The sequence below is a fragment of the Branchiostoma floridae genome, chromosome 6 (genome assembly GCF_000003815.2).
Source record: "Branchiostoma floridae strain S238N-H82 chromosome 6, Bfl_VNyyK, whole genome shotgun sequence".
Classification (NCBI taxonomy): Eukaryota; Metazoa; Chordata; class Leptocardii; order Amphioxiformes; family Branchiostomatidae; genus Branchiostoma; species Branchiostoma floridae.
Window position 1 is genome coordinate 20,531,770 of NC_049984.1, and position 14,358 is coordinate 20,546,127.

The 14,358-nt window shown below is 42.8% G+C and overlaps 1 protein-coding gene across 1 annotated transcript in view; it reads left to right on the plus strand.

Annotated features, from left to right (window-relative positions):
- The first annotated feature begins 1,714 nt into the window (after positions 1-1,714).
- Positions 1,715-14,358, plus strand: part of LOC118417647 (piezo-type mechanosensitive ion channel component 2-like) — a 119,353-nt gene continuing 106,709 nt past the window's right edge. Inside the window, exons 1-2 of the mRNA XM_035823276.1 lie at positions 1,715-2,027; positions 11,832-11,977. Coding sequence (XP_035679169.1) covers positions 11,908-11,977 — 70 coding nt within the window. The 5' untranslated portion in view covers positions 1,715-2,027; positions 11,832-11,907. The remainder of the gene's footprint in view (positions 2,028-11,831; positions 11,978-14,358) is intronic.

A 14,358-nucleotide genomic window follows, 5' to 3' on the forward strand; every position in this document is an offset into this window, starting at 1 on the left:
AAATTCCGATCATAAACTCTAAGATTTATGGAGAGAGGAGCTGTCCCGGTTGGATAATTGCTAAATCATCAAACCCGGTGCGTTCTATTCTTGAATCAAAATTATGTCATGACTTCACGGAATATCGCGGCAAACCCATTACGCATAAACAATGTATAACAAGTTATATGGCAATATCTATCTATCTATCTATCTATCTATATATATATATGTGTGTGTATATATGTATATGTTATATAAAGCAAATGTGCAACCTAAACAGTGTTACATACAGGAGGTTAAAACTAGGATGGTTACATCTAGCTAACGTTGTTTCGACGATAATGAAGAAACTGTAGTGAAATGTTACATCAAAACACGTGCGTTAAATTGATCAAAACGGAGCAAACATGTCGACCACAATTAATACTCATCAATCCGAAACAAACAAACTAAAAAAAAATACAGGGAGATGATGCATTATATGGTCTACCAGGAACAGGTCAAACTAGGAAAAGGACGGCTCGTCGCCTTGCCGAAGCATAATACATGTACACACATATTTAGCCATCAGAAACGTCCAGTTTGTTTTCCCAAGGAGGTTAAAAAGACGTGGTTTTCCTAGCAAGCGGACAGGCACAACTCTGATTCTACTCCTAGTTCTCAATCATGACCCTGGTGATGGCGCCTCACACCTTTCCTCACTCTTGTGTTAAATTCTTGTGAGGTTTCGTTTTACAACACTTTTTTGCACCACAATGCGATTGTTTTTGGCACACATCATCGGTACTATAATCTCCAAGCAGATCGTATGATGGCATAAGATAGTACTGTACTAAACTGGCCAAGGAGTATAGTCAGCTATTAAGAGGTGTGCATTTGCCATGCGTTTTCCCCGGTAGCGAAACACACTCCTAGGCCAGCTTTTGATTCCTATGCTACCGTAGGATCTGCCCCAAGGAGGTTATATTTTGCCCCGACAGCGAAACACACTCCTAAGCCGGCTTCACTCCTCTACCAGCTTTTGATACTATCCTATGCTACCGTAGGATTTGCTTGGAGATTACGATACTGTTCCAGAATTCTTCAATACACACTCTATCTAGTCTACTCTCCAAGTAGAGGTTAGGCTCCAGCTGTTTTCCTAACGTTTTTTAGTCGTTTTTGTCGGGCTTTCTATTTTGTATTTTATCTTGCTGTGTGAAAACCTAACATTAAAATACAAAATAGAAAGCCCGACTAGAAAAAATGGCTAAAAAACAAAACAAAACAAAACAAAACAAAAACAGCCGGAGCTTGGAGAGTATACACACTCCACACTCCCAGGTGACTGACTGTGACCCACTTGCAAATGCAAATGGTAACGTTACAATATAACCAGTAGTTTTTTTCGTCAATTGTGAACAGACTCAAGTCCATGAGAATTTCTCATTGTTGCAACTTTTGTACAACTTATGATATACATGATGTTATAAACACATTGATGCAAATATACACATTACAAATGTTACCCAAACTTCACCAAACTGCAGTGTATTTTGAAAATACTATTGATTGATGATATTAACGTTATGCATATTCTGCATCAGAAAATCCAAAACGCACCCATTGAAAAATAAAGAAAATGATATTTGATATAGTTTCGGTAATAATTGTCAGCACATATTATTTTTCATGGACTACTTGAGGACCTTGAGACTGTTGACAATTGAAGAAACAACTTTTTCAACGAAAAAAGATACTGGTTATATGTATCAGTTGCCGTACGCAGCATTGCAGGTCCATATGCTTGTGGCGGGGTCACAGTCATTCTCAAGGGCCCCGGTAGCAGAAGTTGGAACAGGATGGTGCGATGTAGTCACGTGTGTGCATGTGACGTAAGACATCTGGAGAGCCTCACCAATGCAGAAGGAGGAGCGCGCCGCCCCCGCTGTCCCTCCCAGAACCATCGATCGCACCGGGCAGGGCTGCGGCCAGCATTATGGCGGAATGTGCAAAATCGGAGACCAACATTGGCGGAGCTGCGATACACACTCCTTGATTGAATGGTAGGTGCCTTTCTTTACCGTTCAAACTGTCTGTAACATTTCGTCTAACCTCTAATTCCTGCTGGTGTTTTGTTTTCCCAACGTGACGCGTGTGTAGCTGTGGTGGTGTTTTCGCTTCCCAGCTTCCGGGGATGAGTGGTTAGTCATGCGTGCAGGAGGCAATCTGCTGCGCTGTGGCGTACCTATAATACTATCCTCAAGAACTGATCAAGAACTGATATTACAGACATTTATGGATAGCCCGGACAACGTCTCTCTCACGATTTTCCCAGGCATGTAACTGAGCAGGACTCCAGGCCGCACCGTCATCTTCGGTACGAGCCCACGTAACGTACAATATAAGGGATTATAGAAACAGCCAGATACCGATCACGGTTTTTGTGGGTATCGGATTTTACGTTGGACAAACCCATGGCGCGTCAGAGTCAGGGTGTCTCTCACCCGTCTCTATCACCCTGCAGGGCGCCGTGTACAGACGCCAACCCCAGCCGCACTGCGGGGAGCTTTCAGCACATCGCCTGTCAATTATAGAACCAAAGTGATTCTTTGCTGCAAACACGCAAAAATCCCCAGATGTTACGTTAATGATGTGTAACTAATGCCTCGGTTACACATAGCCGAATTTAGCTCCCGACTCTCTCCCGACTATGGTTAGGGTGTGTGTGTGTGTGTGTCTGTCTGTGTGTCCAGATTTTTGTAGTGAGCATAACTCAAGAACCTCTAAATGGATTACAATGATATTTGGTTTGTGGATAGGTGTTGGGAAGACAAAGGTCAAGGTCAATTTTGGGCCCCCTGGTATGTGACCTTGGTACTGCAGCAAAAATTCATTTTTTAAAATCTTTTGAACTGGATGTGCTATGGTCTTGATTTTTGGATGGCAGATAGCCTATGACCAAGGAGGTTAAAGAAACCTCCTTGCTATGACATAAGGGATATGTGGTGTATATTTAGTCCCCCTGCCCTAGCAGGATGTTCTGGAACTGCAGGGGCATTTTTGTCAAAATTTTCTAAGGACGATAACTGAAGAAGGGAATGGCAAATTTACATGATATTTGGTACGTAGGTAGCTTAGACAGAGATACAGATCATGAAGTGCAAGTTATGCAAACTGACACCTAATTTGCATATTTAATGAGGAAAATCTGTATTTGCAGTGTTTCCTTTATAGAACTCAAATACATGCAATATATGTAGTTTGTGGCAGGTGGAACATTATCAGATACCAATTATGCAAATAAGTCCTTGATTTGCATAATTAATGCAAAAGTGCCATAATTCACCGATGTGATGACAATCAACATAGTGACCAGCGTAAGTTATTTCTCGGCTGTAGTCGGCTAGCGTTCAGCTGGCGTTCGGATGAGTCGACTGGTGTTCGGCTGTGCCATCCGAATGTTTTGAAATGTTAAAAAAATTCGGCTCTGAACGGTAGGTCTGGAATGGGTTGGTTGTCGGTCGGCTGGTGTTCAGCACAGTCGGCTAGTGTTCGGCTGGTGTTCGGGAGTAAGTCAGATGTCAAATTTAATCTTAAAAACGCCATAAACACTGCTGACTTACTCTCAGCTTGTTTCCAACATACCTGTAAGAATTCAGAGGGGCGAGTAAGAGCGCTTGAACCCCACTGTTACATACCAACGATTCACCCAAAAACCGTAGACAAATCTCTGCTAACTCATTCCCAAGCAAAATGACTATTCACTCGTTCTCATTGAAATGTCTAAAATGGCATTTTTTTGGTCGAAAAATAGATCGGCTTTATTTTCACTGAAAACTACCTGGTTGGTTAAGAAAATTCCTCTTTTACCCATACCCAAAAAATTACAACTTATTATTTTCGGTCCCATTGGTAATGCATTACAGGGCATGTAACAAACGTTACCGGTACATTTATTATGCAAATTGGGGACGTATTTGCATAATTGATATCTGTTAATGTACCACCAGCCACAAACTACATATATGACAGGTTTTTGAGTCCTACAATGGCAAACACTACAAATATAGGTTTCCCTCATTCATTATGCAAATTAAGAGCCAGTTTGCATAATTTTCAGTTGATGATGTACCACTCTGTCTAAGCTACCTACATAACAAATATCATCGAAATTTGTCGTTCCCTTGTCCAGCTATCCTCCTAAGAAGATTTTGAGAAAAATGCAGCTGCAGTTCCAGAGCAACCTGCCAGGGGACCCAAACATATACCACATATTCCTTATAATTACGTCACAAGCTATCTGCCACCAAAAAATCAAGACCCTAGCACATCCAGGTCAAAAGATGCATAAAACTGAATTTCTGCTGCAGTACCAAGGTCACATACCAAGGGGCCCAAAATTGACCTTGACCTTGAAGTTGAGTGAAGTCGCGTGGCGCAGCGGCGGCATTTGTGCCTCGTGACCTCGCGGGTTCAAATCGACTGCGTGTCACCGATCTTGTGCCCTTGGGAAAGGCACTTTACACCGCTTTCCTCACTATACTCAGGTGAAAATGAGTACCTAGCTTTGGCTAGGGCCGTCCCTCGGATAGGACGTTAAATGGAGGTCCCGTGTATGGGGAGAGTCACACCCCATGCACGTTAAAGAACCCCCACACGTACGATGGTGCGGTGTGAGATGGAGCAAAGCCTTCTGTCTGGAGTTGGTGATTCACTTCAAATCACCCGGACGGGAGACCTGGTGCATCCCCGTCTTGTAATTAGCCAGCGAAAGGGTATGTCACCCCGTAAGGGGTGGTATAACCCCGCCGTGTGTAAACATGTGCGAACATGTGTGTATGGCGGCTTTGAAGAGGTGACCTTTGACACCTGTTTCGCCATACCCTCCATTGATATCGTATATGGAGAATCCTAATAAATCATAAAACCTTCGTCTTTCCAACACCTACCCACATACCAAATATCATGGTAATCCATCAAGAGGTTCTTGAGTTATGATGACCACAAATATCCGGAAACACAAACACACAGAAAGACACACAGACAAACACACCCAAAACTATATCTCCATTTTTCATGGATATAATCATGGAGATGATGATAAATGAAACTATTATGGTGTAAATCGTGCATGGTCCATGTAAAATAAACTCCTGAACGGAAAATCCCCAAACACCACCACTCTCGTTTATCATTAGTCAAAACGCAACAATTTTCACACACCTGACACTGGTACAACACGATGTTGAACATGTAAATTTACGTTCTAAGTTATGGGACCCTCCGTTAAATGTGTTATTCACATTGAAAAGTTGCAATGGATATTGCACAATTTTTATGGCCCATGGTGCCTGAGTTGAATTTACGTGATGTTCTTACTTACTTTACTTTACTTTATCCTTCCGCTTATGCCTGGGGGGGCGTCGCGGGGAGATGTAAACATCTGTCTTGAGCCAGGTGTGTCGCCTCCTAGAGAGTCAGGCCATGTGCACGGACAGTCTCTGCCACTCCCTCTATCCACCTGCGGCGTGGTCTTCCTCTGGCCCTGACACCTGAGTGTCTGGTGGTGTAGGCTCTTAACGCTGGCTGGGTGGTTGGCATTCTTGTCAGGTGACCAAACCACTGAACTCTTTGCTTGGCTATGAACTGCAAGACAGGTTTGGTTCCAAGCATCTCTCTAACCACTTCATTTCTCAACCTGTCCCTCCTTGTCTTACCAGCTGTTCTCCTCAGGACCCTCATCTCACAGCTTGTGAGTTTTCTTTCCTGTGCTTTGTTCAGGGTCCAGGTTTGACACTGATATGTGAGTGTTGGAACAAAGATGGCGTTGATGAGTCTGGCCTTGGTCTCCATGGGGATACTTGGGTGCCTTAGCAGAGGTGCTAGCTGGTAGCTGACAGAGTTTGCTTTCTGTATTCTTGTCTCTATCTCTCTGTCTAATTTCCCATCCTCTGTAAAGATGCTCCCCAGGTATTTGAACTCCGTGGCCTGTTTGAGGAGTTGTCCATTCACTGTGATCTCTAGTTTCTCTGGGGAGCGGCCAACTGACATGGATTCTGTCTTTCCGATGCTGATCTTCATGTAGTGACGATCGCATGCACTGTTGAGCTTGTCTGTGTGGTGCTGGAGTTCCTCCTTACTCTCGTTCAGGATGCCTTGATCATCAGCAAAAAGCAGTTCGTTCAAGGCCTCAGGATCTGGGTTGGCTTCCTTTGTGATGTTATCCATGTACACTATGAACAGTAAAGGTGACAGTACACATCCTTGTCTCACTCCGGACCTTATCTGGAACCAGCTAGAAAGACCATTTGGAGTTTGTACTGCGCTCTTGCTGTTGTGATAAAGTGCTCTTATGTTCTCTAGAAGTTGTCCCTTAACACCATACTGTTCTAAAATCTGCCAGAGTCGGTTCCTGTTTACCTGGTCAAAAGCTTTTTCCTGGTCGACAAAGACGAGGCGCAGGTGTATTTTTGCGAATATTTTCCCCGTGTGACTGATGAGGGAGATGCCTCGGTATGTGCTGCATTCTTTCTTGTTCCCTTTCTTTTTCCATATAGGAATGACAACTGATTTCCTCCAGTCCTCTGGCACACACTGTTCCGCCCATACTTTCTGGAAGATAATAGTGAGCCACCTGATGCCAGTCTCGCCACATGCTGTAATGGCTTCTACAGGGATCCCGTCGACCCCTGCAGCTTTGTTCTTTGGGCTGGTCTTCACTGCTCTCCGCACTTCTTCCTCTAGTATGTTGGGTTCTGTGTGCTCTGGGTAGCTGGGGTTGAACTGGATGTGACTGCTGTTCTCGTCAACCGGGTTGAGGAGATCTCTGAAGTATTGTTCCCAACGCAGTTTGATCTTGTCCTCCTCATATATAGGGTTCCCATCCTGGTCGTTTATCACAGGAGTTGGGTTGTAAGGTTCGTCCCTGAGTTGCATGGCTCTGACACTCCTGTAGAACTCTCGTGGTGACCGTTTGCAGAGTTCACTCAGTTCAAGTCCGTAGGTCTTCCATGAGGCGTCCTTTGCATGTTTCACCTCTCTCTTACTCTATCTTCTGGCTAGTCTGTAGTTCACATAGTCCTCTTGTGTCTGTGATTTCACCCATACTTTGTAGAGTCTCTTCTTCTCCCGTACAGCCTCTTTCACTTCGTCATTCCACCACTTGGTGGCTTTTCTCTGACCTCTTCCGTTTTTCTTCTTCCCACATGTGCTCTTGAGGCAGTCAAGAAGAGTGTCTCTGAAGATGCTCCATGTTTCTTCTGCGCTCTTGTCCCATGTGTCTTCTTGCTCTAGTCTCTCTGTAACTCTCTGTTTTATTTCTTCTTGTATGTCCATGTTCTTCCTGAGTTTGTGTATGTTGATTTGTGGCTCGTGTGGCAGCTTTCGTTTGTGGCTCTCGTTTCCCTTCCCTCTCATATACATAAGCACTGGTCTGTGGTCTGTGTCCAGCCCAGCATCACCTGGATGCCCTGGTGAGGATGAAGTCTATCTGGGATGAGACTGTCATGTCACTCCACCGGTACCAGGTCTGGGTGTGGCTGGGGCGATGTTGAAAGAATGTATTGGAGATGACCAGGTCGTACTCTGCACACAGGCTCAGGAGTTGGTGTCCATTATAGTTGCACTCTGTGCTTCTGTCACTGTGGGGGCCAAGGTATGCTGTCCATGGGTCTCCTTCCCACTCTTCCGTTGAAGTCTCCCATGACAACCAATTTCCTCCTCGTCAGCCACTAGAGAGATATTGTCAGAGAGTTGTTCGAAGAACCGGTCCTTCTCCTCCTCTGTATAGGGTGCATATACTTGGAAGTAATTAGTTGTGCTGTCCTTATCCCTGATCGTGATCTTGATGATCCTTTCTGAGATGTAGACTGTGTCAGAGAGTTTCTTTGCTCTGTCTGGGTGTAGGATGAAACCTACTCCGTGGGTTGCCCTTTGGTTCTGCTCCACTCCACTCCACACTAGGACGAAGTTGGAGTGGATTTCTTTACATCCTTTCCCCTTCCTTCTGCAGTCAGATATACCCATAACTGGGATGTTTCGCCTTTCCATAAACTCAACAATCTCAGGTTCCTTATCCCCGAGACCACAAACATTCCATGTTCCTATCTTCGTCAAAGCCTGTCCGTTCCGGGTCTTTCCATTTTGATCCGTCCGTTTACATCTCCTTTTGTTTCTACGAGCAATATTATCCACTGCCGGCTTGCTGGGCCTGTCGCAGCTTCACCAGAGCCCCGTTAGCCAGATGGGTTGGTGTGCTGATGTTGTGGGCTGTCCAGACTCCATCTGTTGCCATCTCCCACGACGAGGACGAGGGGTTGGACTTTGGGAGACTTGGACTTTGGGGGACTTGGACTTTGCGTGATGTTCTACTGAGGCAAATTCGGCGGTCCAACCTCATTCATCACTACCGCGCTACTGCAGGCGATGGTGGGGTAGACACAAAAATTTTAGCGTGGTTTTTTTGTTTACCACTTTCGTAATATTTTGCAGCAAGTGTTTGAATATGTGTGGTTATAGGTAAAGCACTACGAGGAGAAAGACTCAAGTGACCCCTATAATTGGTCACCTTAGAACAATTTTTCACTGCCAACTTCTCCACTATTACATTCTGGTGCACAGCCAAAGATGGAGGCAAGAAATAAATTACCATGCACCTTTTTAACAGACAAACTACTGTGTCTTCAAATGGGTTAAATATTTAATTCTGCCCAGGCATTTTAGAACAATAATCATTTTCCATAATTAGACCATAAACTGGTAACCTTATGTTACCGGTCAAGGAAAATAACGAGCGAAGTAAAGTCTATAGTCATTTAACAGTTTTACAGGCAGTTAGCCTTGTAGGATTTTAAAATGCCAGTGGAAGTCGAATACTCCACGAAACAGATTTCTTTGTTGCGATATGGACCATTGTTTTGAGTATTGTCCACTTCGGGTCCGGACCTGGACCTGATCCAAAGGACCTGAACCGGACCTGAACCTGAATTTTCTGTACTGGTAATCAGTTCTGCTGAGGACAGTTCGGTCTCAGGTTTGGGATATTTCAGCCCCGGGTCCAGGCCCCCTTAGTTATTAAACATGGCATATCTAAGGCCTTCTCAAAACCCAACATGGAACGCGAAAGATAATGACATTTCAACATTGCTGTATCAATCACGCAACACTTTAATGTGGGTGTCAATATGAAGCAAGCCAAGCATTATCTTCTCCATACCAGAAAAAGCAGTGCAATGCATGGCAATATATCCACAGGGGTTGCTCCCAGTCTTGTGAACTATGAGTATGACAGACAAATGTTATGACCTGTGTCAGGGCCTAGGAAACTTTTTTGACCCGACCCTCCCCCCTCACTAAATACCGTACAGTCCCTATTGGCTATTCTACTCTTTTCATATCAAACATGAAGATATGTCAAAATGGTGGAATGGCCATAACGAGTCTCTCCCTAACTCGCGATCTATGTTGATAAACTGCCGTAATACCACCGGGTGCTATGATACTGCCTCGGTGGCATATCAACTCATTTGAACCCAGAACGTCTTAGTTATGTAATTATACACACAGCTGCTTCACACACTGCTCCTTCAAACACAGCTCCTTGACAAACAGCTCCTTCACACACTGCCCCTTCACACACAGCTTCTTCACTAAGCACAGATTTTGTACCATTGGGCTTTTGTAGATCTGAGAAACCTGATTTAATAGCCAGCCCAGGTAGCCAGCCCAGATAGATAGCCCAGGTAGCCAGCCCAGATAGACAGCCCAGGTAGACAGCCCAGCCTTCTCCATAAATCAGGCATAGAAATATTCATTATCATAGGAGATAATATATATATTGTTATCATTGTGCAAACACACCATCAACTTCCTCACAACTGTTTTTAGGCTAGCCAAGCATTAAAGGTTTCATGGTTCAGCTTACCGTACATTTTGCTACCCAAGTATAAACACATTTGGCAGCATACCAAATGGACATACTTCCATGAAGAAAAATGCAATATTTTGCAATTATTACATAATGGCTCCTAAAATGAAACTAGGCTCCATTCAAATAAAACACAATTCATTCATTTACACTCATTAGAACATCTGCCAAGAAGTCATTGTAATTACAGTCAAAAAAGAGATAAAGAATAACATATTAAATGGCTTCCAGAAGTGTGACTTAGGTTTTGGGTCATTACAACTTGAGAAGGATCAGAGGACTGATCGAAAGCTTGTTGGCAAGCGCTTTATTTTGTGTGCGGATATAAAGTGTTAAGATTGTAACATAATGTTTACTACCGTCACAGATGAGCTTACATTCAAATAACATTGGCTTGAAAAAGTAAAATACATGTATTCCTATGAGGATGAACTGAACTGAACTGATTCCTAAGAGCAAGGACTAGAGCTCATCATACATGTACATTCAAATTGTCTCATCACCATGTCCCAAGTCTCTTCTGTCTTCTTTGCTATTTGTGAAGAGGACAGAAGAGACTCGGGAGCTGTAATACAGCTGGATACCAGGCTTCCAATTTGCATATTTTAGGTATGATGTTAAAGCACAAGTGAAATATGGTACAAATATGAAATAACTGCCATTAGCCATAAGATATTATGGGCATTTCTAATTAGAATTTTGCATGATCTACATGTGCATGTTTGTTGGAAAGGCTCTCCTAGCACAGAAGACTTACCTTTAAGAGGGCCCCAATGGGGGGGTCCCGACAACGCTCTACGCTCAATTCTGGTGGCCAGCTACGTACATGTATTATGCTGAATTCACGAAGCCACTCTACGCTCTACGCTAAATTCGAAAGCTTCCCCACACATTATGCAGAACTCATCACCGAGCGACTGAGCGTTTGTGTGAAAACTGGTATTTACGATACATAGAAGTGACAAAAGTTGAGTTTAAAGTATTAATGGTAACCGGCGGCAGAGGCGGCGGAAGCAAATTTCTAACGCGGGAGCGCAATATCGCTGACCGAATTTTTATCATCTTGAGCGCCGAAGGCGCGACAATCCTTGGGGGCCCCAGGGCATGCTCCCCGAGAAAAGTTTGAAATCTTGACCCTCTGAAACGTCATTTCCTGCATTTGAAGGGTAACTTTTTCTAGCAGACTAGGCAATACGCAATGCCGCCAAAACTGTTACTCAATCAAAAATAAGCAACTGGATATATGATTTTGCTGGAGTAACTGTTTTTGGCATATCTTATTACCTGGATGTCTAACCTTCATGGACGAATCTATAATGCAATTACTATTGAAAATACAGTTTAAGTTTTTGAGGGCGACGCCCCCACCATATTTTCACCATGTCGCCATGAGCGCAGATGGTGCGGGGCGTCGCAAAGGAGTTCCACGGAAATCTTGAAATCCCGACCCTCTGAAACGCAATTTCCTGCATTTTGAAGGGACTATGGTTAGGGCAGGTTTGATTCTGCTATACGCACAATTCATCCATTACGTTTTTCGGTAAATTCCGGGGAGCTACTACGCATTACGTAGAATTAAAAGAGTCAATTACGCTCTACGCAAACTGCACTGATTACGCTCTATGTTGAATTAAGCAATCCGTCTACGCTCTACGTAAAATCAAAACGGCCGATTTACGCTCTACGCAAAAGGGCATTAGGGCCCCCCTTTACCAAAAAGGTTATTTTGGGTAGCGTTTGTGTGTGTGTGTGTGTTTGTGTGTGTGTAGAAGACCAGCATAATTCAAGAATGCCTGGATGGATTGAATTGATATTCAGTATGTGGCTAGGTCTGTGGTGTGACCTGGAAACGATTAGATTTTAGGCCCCCTAGTGGCTTGTTAGGTACTGCATGCTTCCTATGTGCTGACCATGTGTTGTTAATTCTATTGTTCCCCTACAGACTTGAAATCTTGTGGAGAGCATGACAAACACAAAACTTACAAGAAGGGCTGGGGAAAACAACAAGAAGTGAGGCCATGGCAGACGGCAGGACGTTTGTTTGTGGTTTGGTTTTTCGCTTGATTCTTCCCATCTTCCTGTTGGCAGGTAAGAACCTATTACATGACGATTGTATGTATCCAAATATACTTGTAATGATAGTTCACCTTCATCCATTGGGTAGCCTACATGTACATGCATATCAGTTGTTTCCAAAAATAGGATATTTAAAGATAGATAGAATTTTTATTGACACAACAAAAGTGCAGCGACTTTCGTGTAAGGCCTATAACAACTACTTACAGTACAACTAAACAAACATTTCAGGATTTCTACAGGTATGAATAAATCAACATATTGGTTCTAGCATGTCATTTACACTTATTGGTTCTACAGTATAAGCATTCATGGATATATTTGCCTACTTGTACACAGTAAGGGTTATCGCCTCCCTGAATGTAGTTGAATGAATCTATCAAACAGATAGTGGCACATTCTTTAGAGCAAGCAGAAAGTGATGTGAACAGCTTTGTGCGTTTATCATTATACCGTGGACAAAAAAATATAAACTAAATCCAACATACCGCCAGTCGTTTTTCAGAGCTCTCTCTATGATAACCATGCCCTCAAAGATCTAGACAACGTAGTCAGCAATTTTCCGTCCCATACTGGAGTATTTGGCCATTATAGACATGTGGGAACAATAGAGGGGTGGCCACTTGTAATTGTGACCACCTCTATAAAGAAAATGCTGATTAATAATATTGACTATGAGCAATAAGTTACAGATGATTTCAGAATCCGATTGATCTTTATTCACAATATTCATTGCACAGGTAAGACATTTTTAGATTTACAGTTCAAATGATTCTAATGTGTAATGAGAGAACAAAGATTGAAAGTCATGTTAGATCCTTTCAGCCAGGTAGGAAAGTCTATTCCAATTTTAGGCCGCTCTTCTAGGAAAGGATGAATAAATGTCCTAAACAGTTTCTATGAATTGTCCAATCCATGCCCTAGCCCAAACGTAACAATCAACGTTGAGTTATTGCACAAGGTACATGAACCTTCTGCTACCGCAAAAATGATTGACATCACCCGTTCGCAAACTCAAAAACTTTGCAAACCGCTGATTTGCCAGCTAGTCCAATTCATTTTGAAAACTAGAGTTCGGCGACCTCATACCTCCATGAATATTTACAGCTTTTGTAAATTTCATGCAATTGACTGATACATTAACATAATTTATGTATCGTATTGTTCACCATTGACTAACGTACACGTGTCACAATAATAAAATTCCCATCATTAATCATAAAGCGGTTTAGCAATTTTTGCCTAAATTATGCAAATAAGCTCCTCATTACCATATTTGGTATCTGCTTATAATCCATCCATCATAATTAACATGTGTTACATTTATTGAAGTCCAGATATTGAAAACAGTCGAATTATACAATTTCCTCATTAATTATGCAAATTAATTCCTCATTTGCATAACATTCATATCATTATGAACATCTTTGTCCAAGGTACCTGCATGCCTTATATGATGCCAATCCCTCAATCCTTTCTGCAGTTATCCTCTTTGGAATGTCTTCACCAAAACGCCCCTGCAGTTCCCAAATTAAATGTTAGGGGGACGAAACTTGCTCCACTTTGTCATGACACAAAAAGCTATCTACCGCTTAAATTTCAAGACCATAGCATGTCTAGAACAAGAGATACATTGAAAAAACTGCTATGATAGAATGTTCTCATTAATTATGCAAATGTGCTCCTATTTTGCATAATTAGTATCTTATCTTGTACAACATTGTCTAAGGTACCTACACACCAAAAATCATGAAAATCCGTTGTGCCCTTCTTGAGTTATCCTCTTCAGAAGTTTTTGACAAAAATGCCCCTGCTATCCCAAAACTAGACGCTAGGGGGCTCAAACTTATGTCGCTTCTTCCTGAGCACAAGAGCTATCTAACACGCAAAAATCGTGACCATAGCATGTTCAGAACACCGAGATAGCAAAACCGGAAGTTGCGCTGCAGTACCAAGGGGAGCCGATAGGGGGCCCAAAATCTAATCATTTCCAGCTTTCATCACACACTACCAACACACCAAGTATGAAGCCAATCCACCGAACCGTTCTTGAGTTATCTTGTTTACACACACACACACACACACACACACAGACACACAAACGCAGGGTAAAATATTCCACCTATCATAATTAACAAATGTTACATTTATTGAAGTCCAGTTATTGCAAACAATGGAATTATACAATTCCCTCATTAATTATGCAAATTAAGTCCTCGTTTGCATAACATGCATATCATTATAAACATCTTTGCCCAAGCTACCTGGATGCCTAAAATGATGCCAATTCGTCAATCCTTTCTGCAGTTATCCTCTTTGGAATGTCTTGAGAAAAACGCCCCTGCAGTTCCGAAATTAAATGATAGGGGGCTGAAACCTGCCCCACTTTGTCA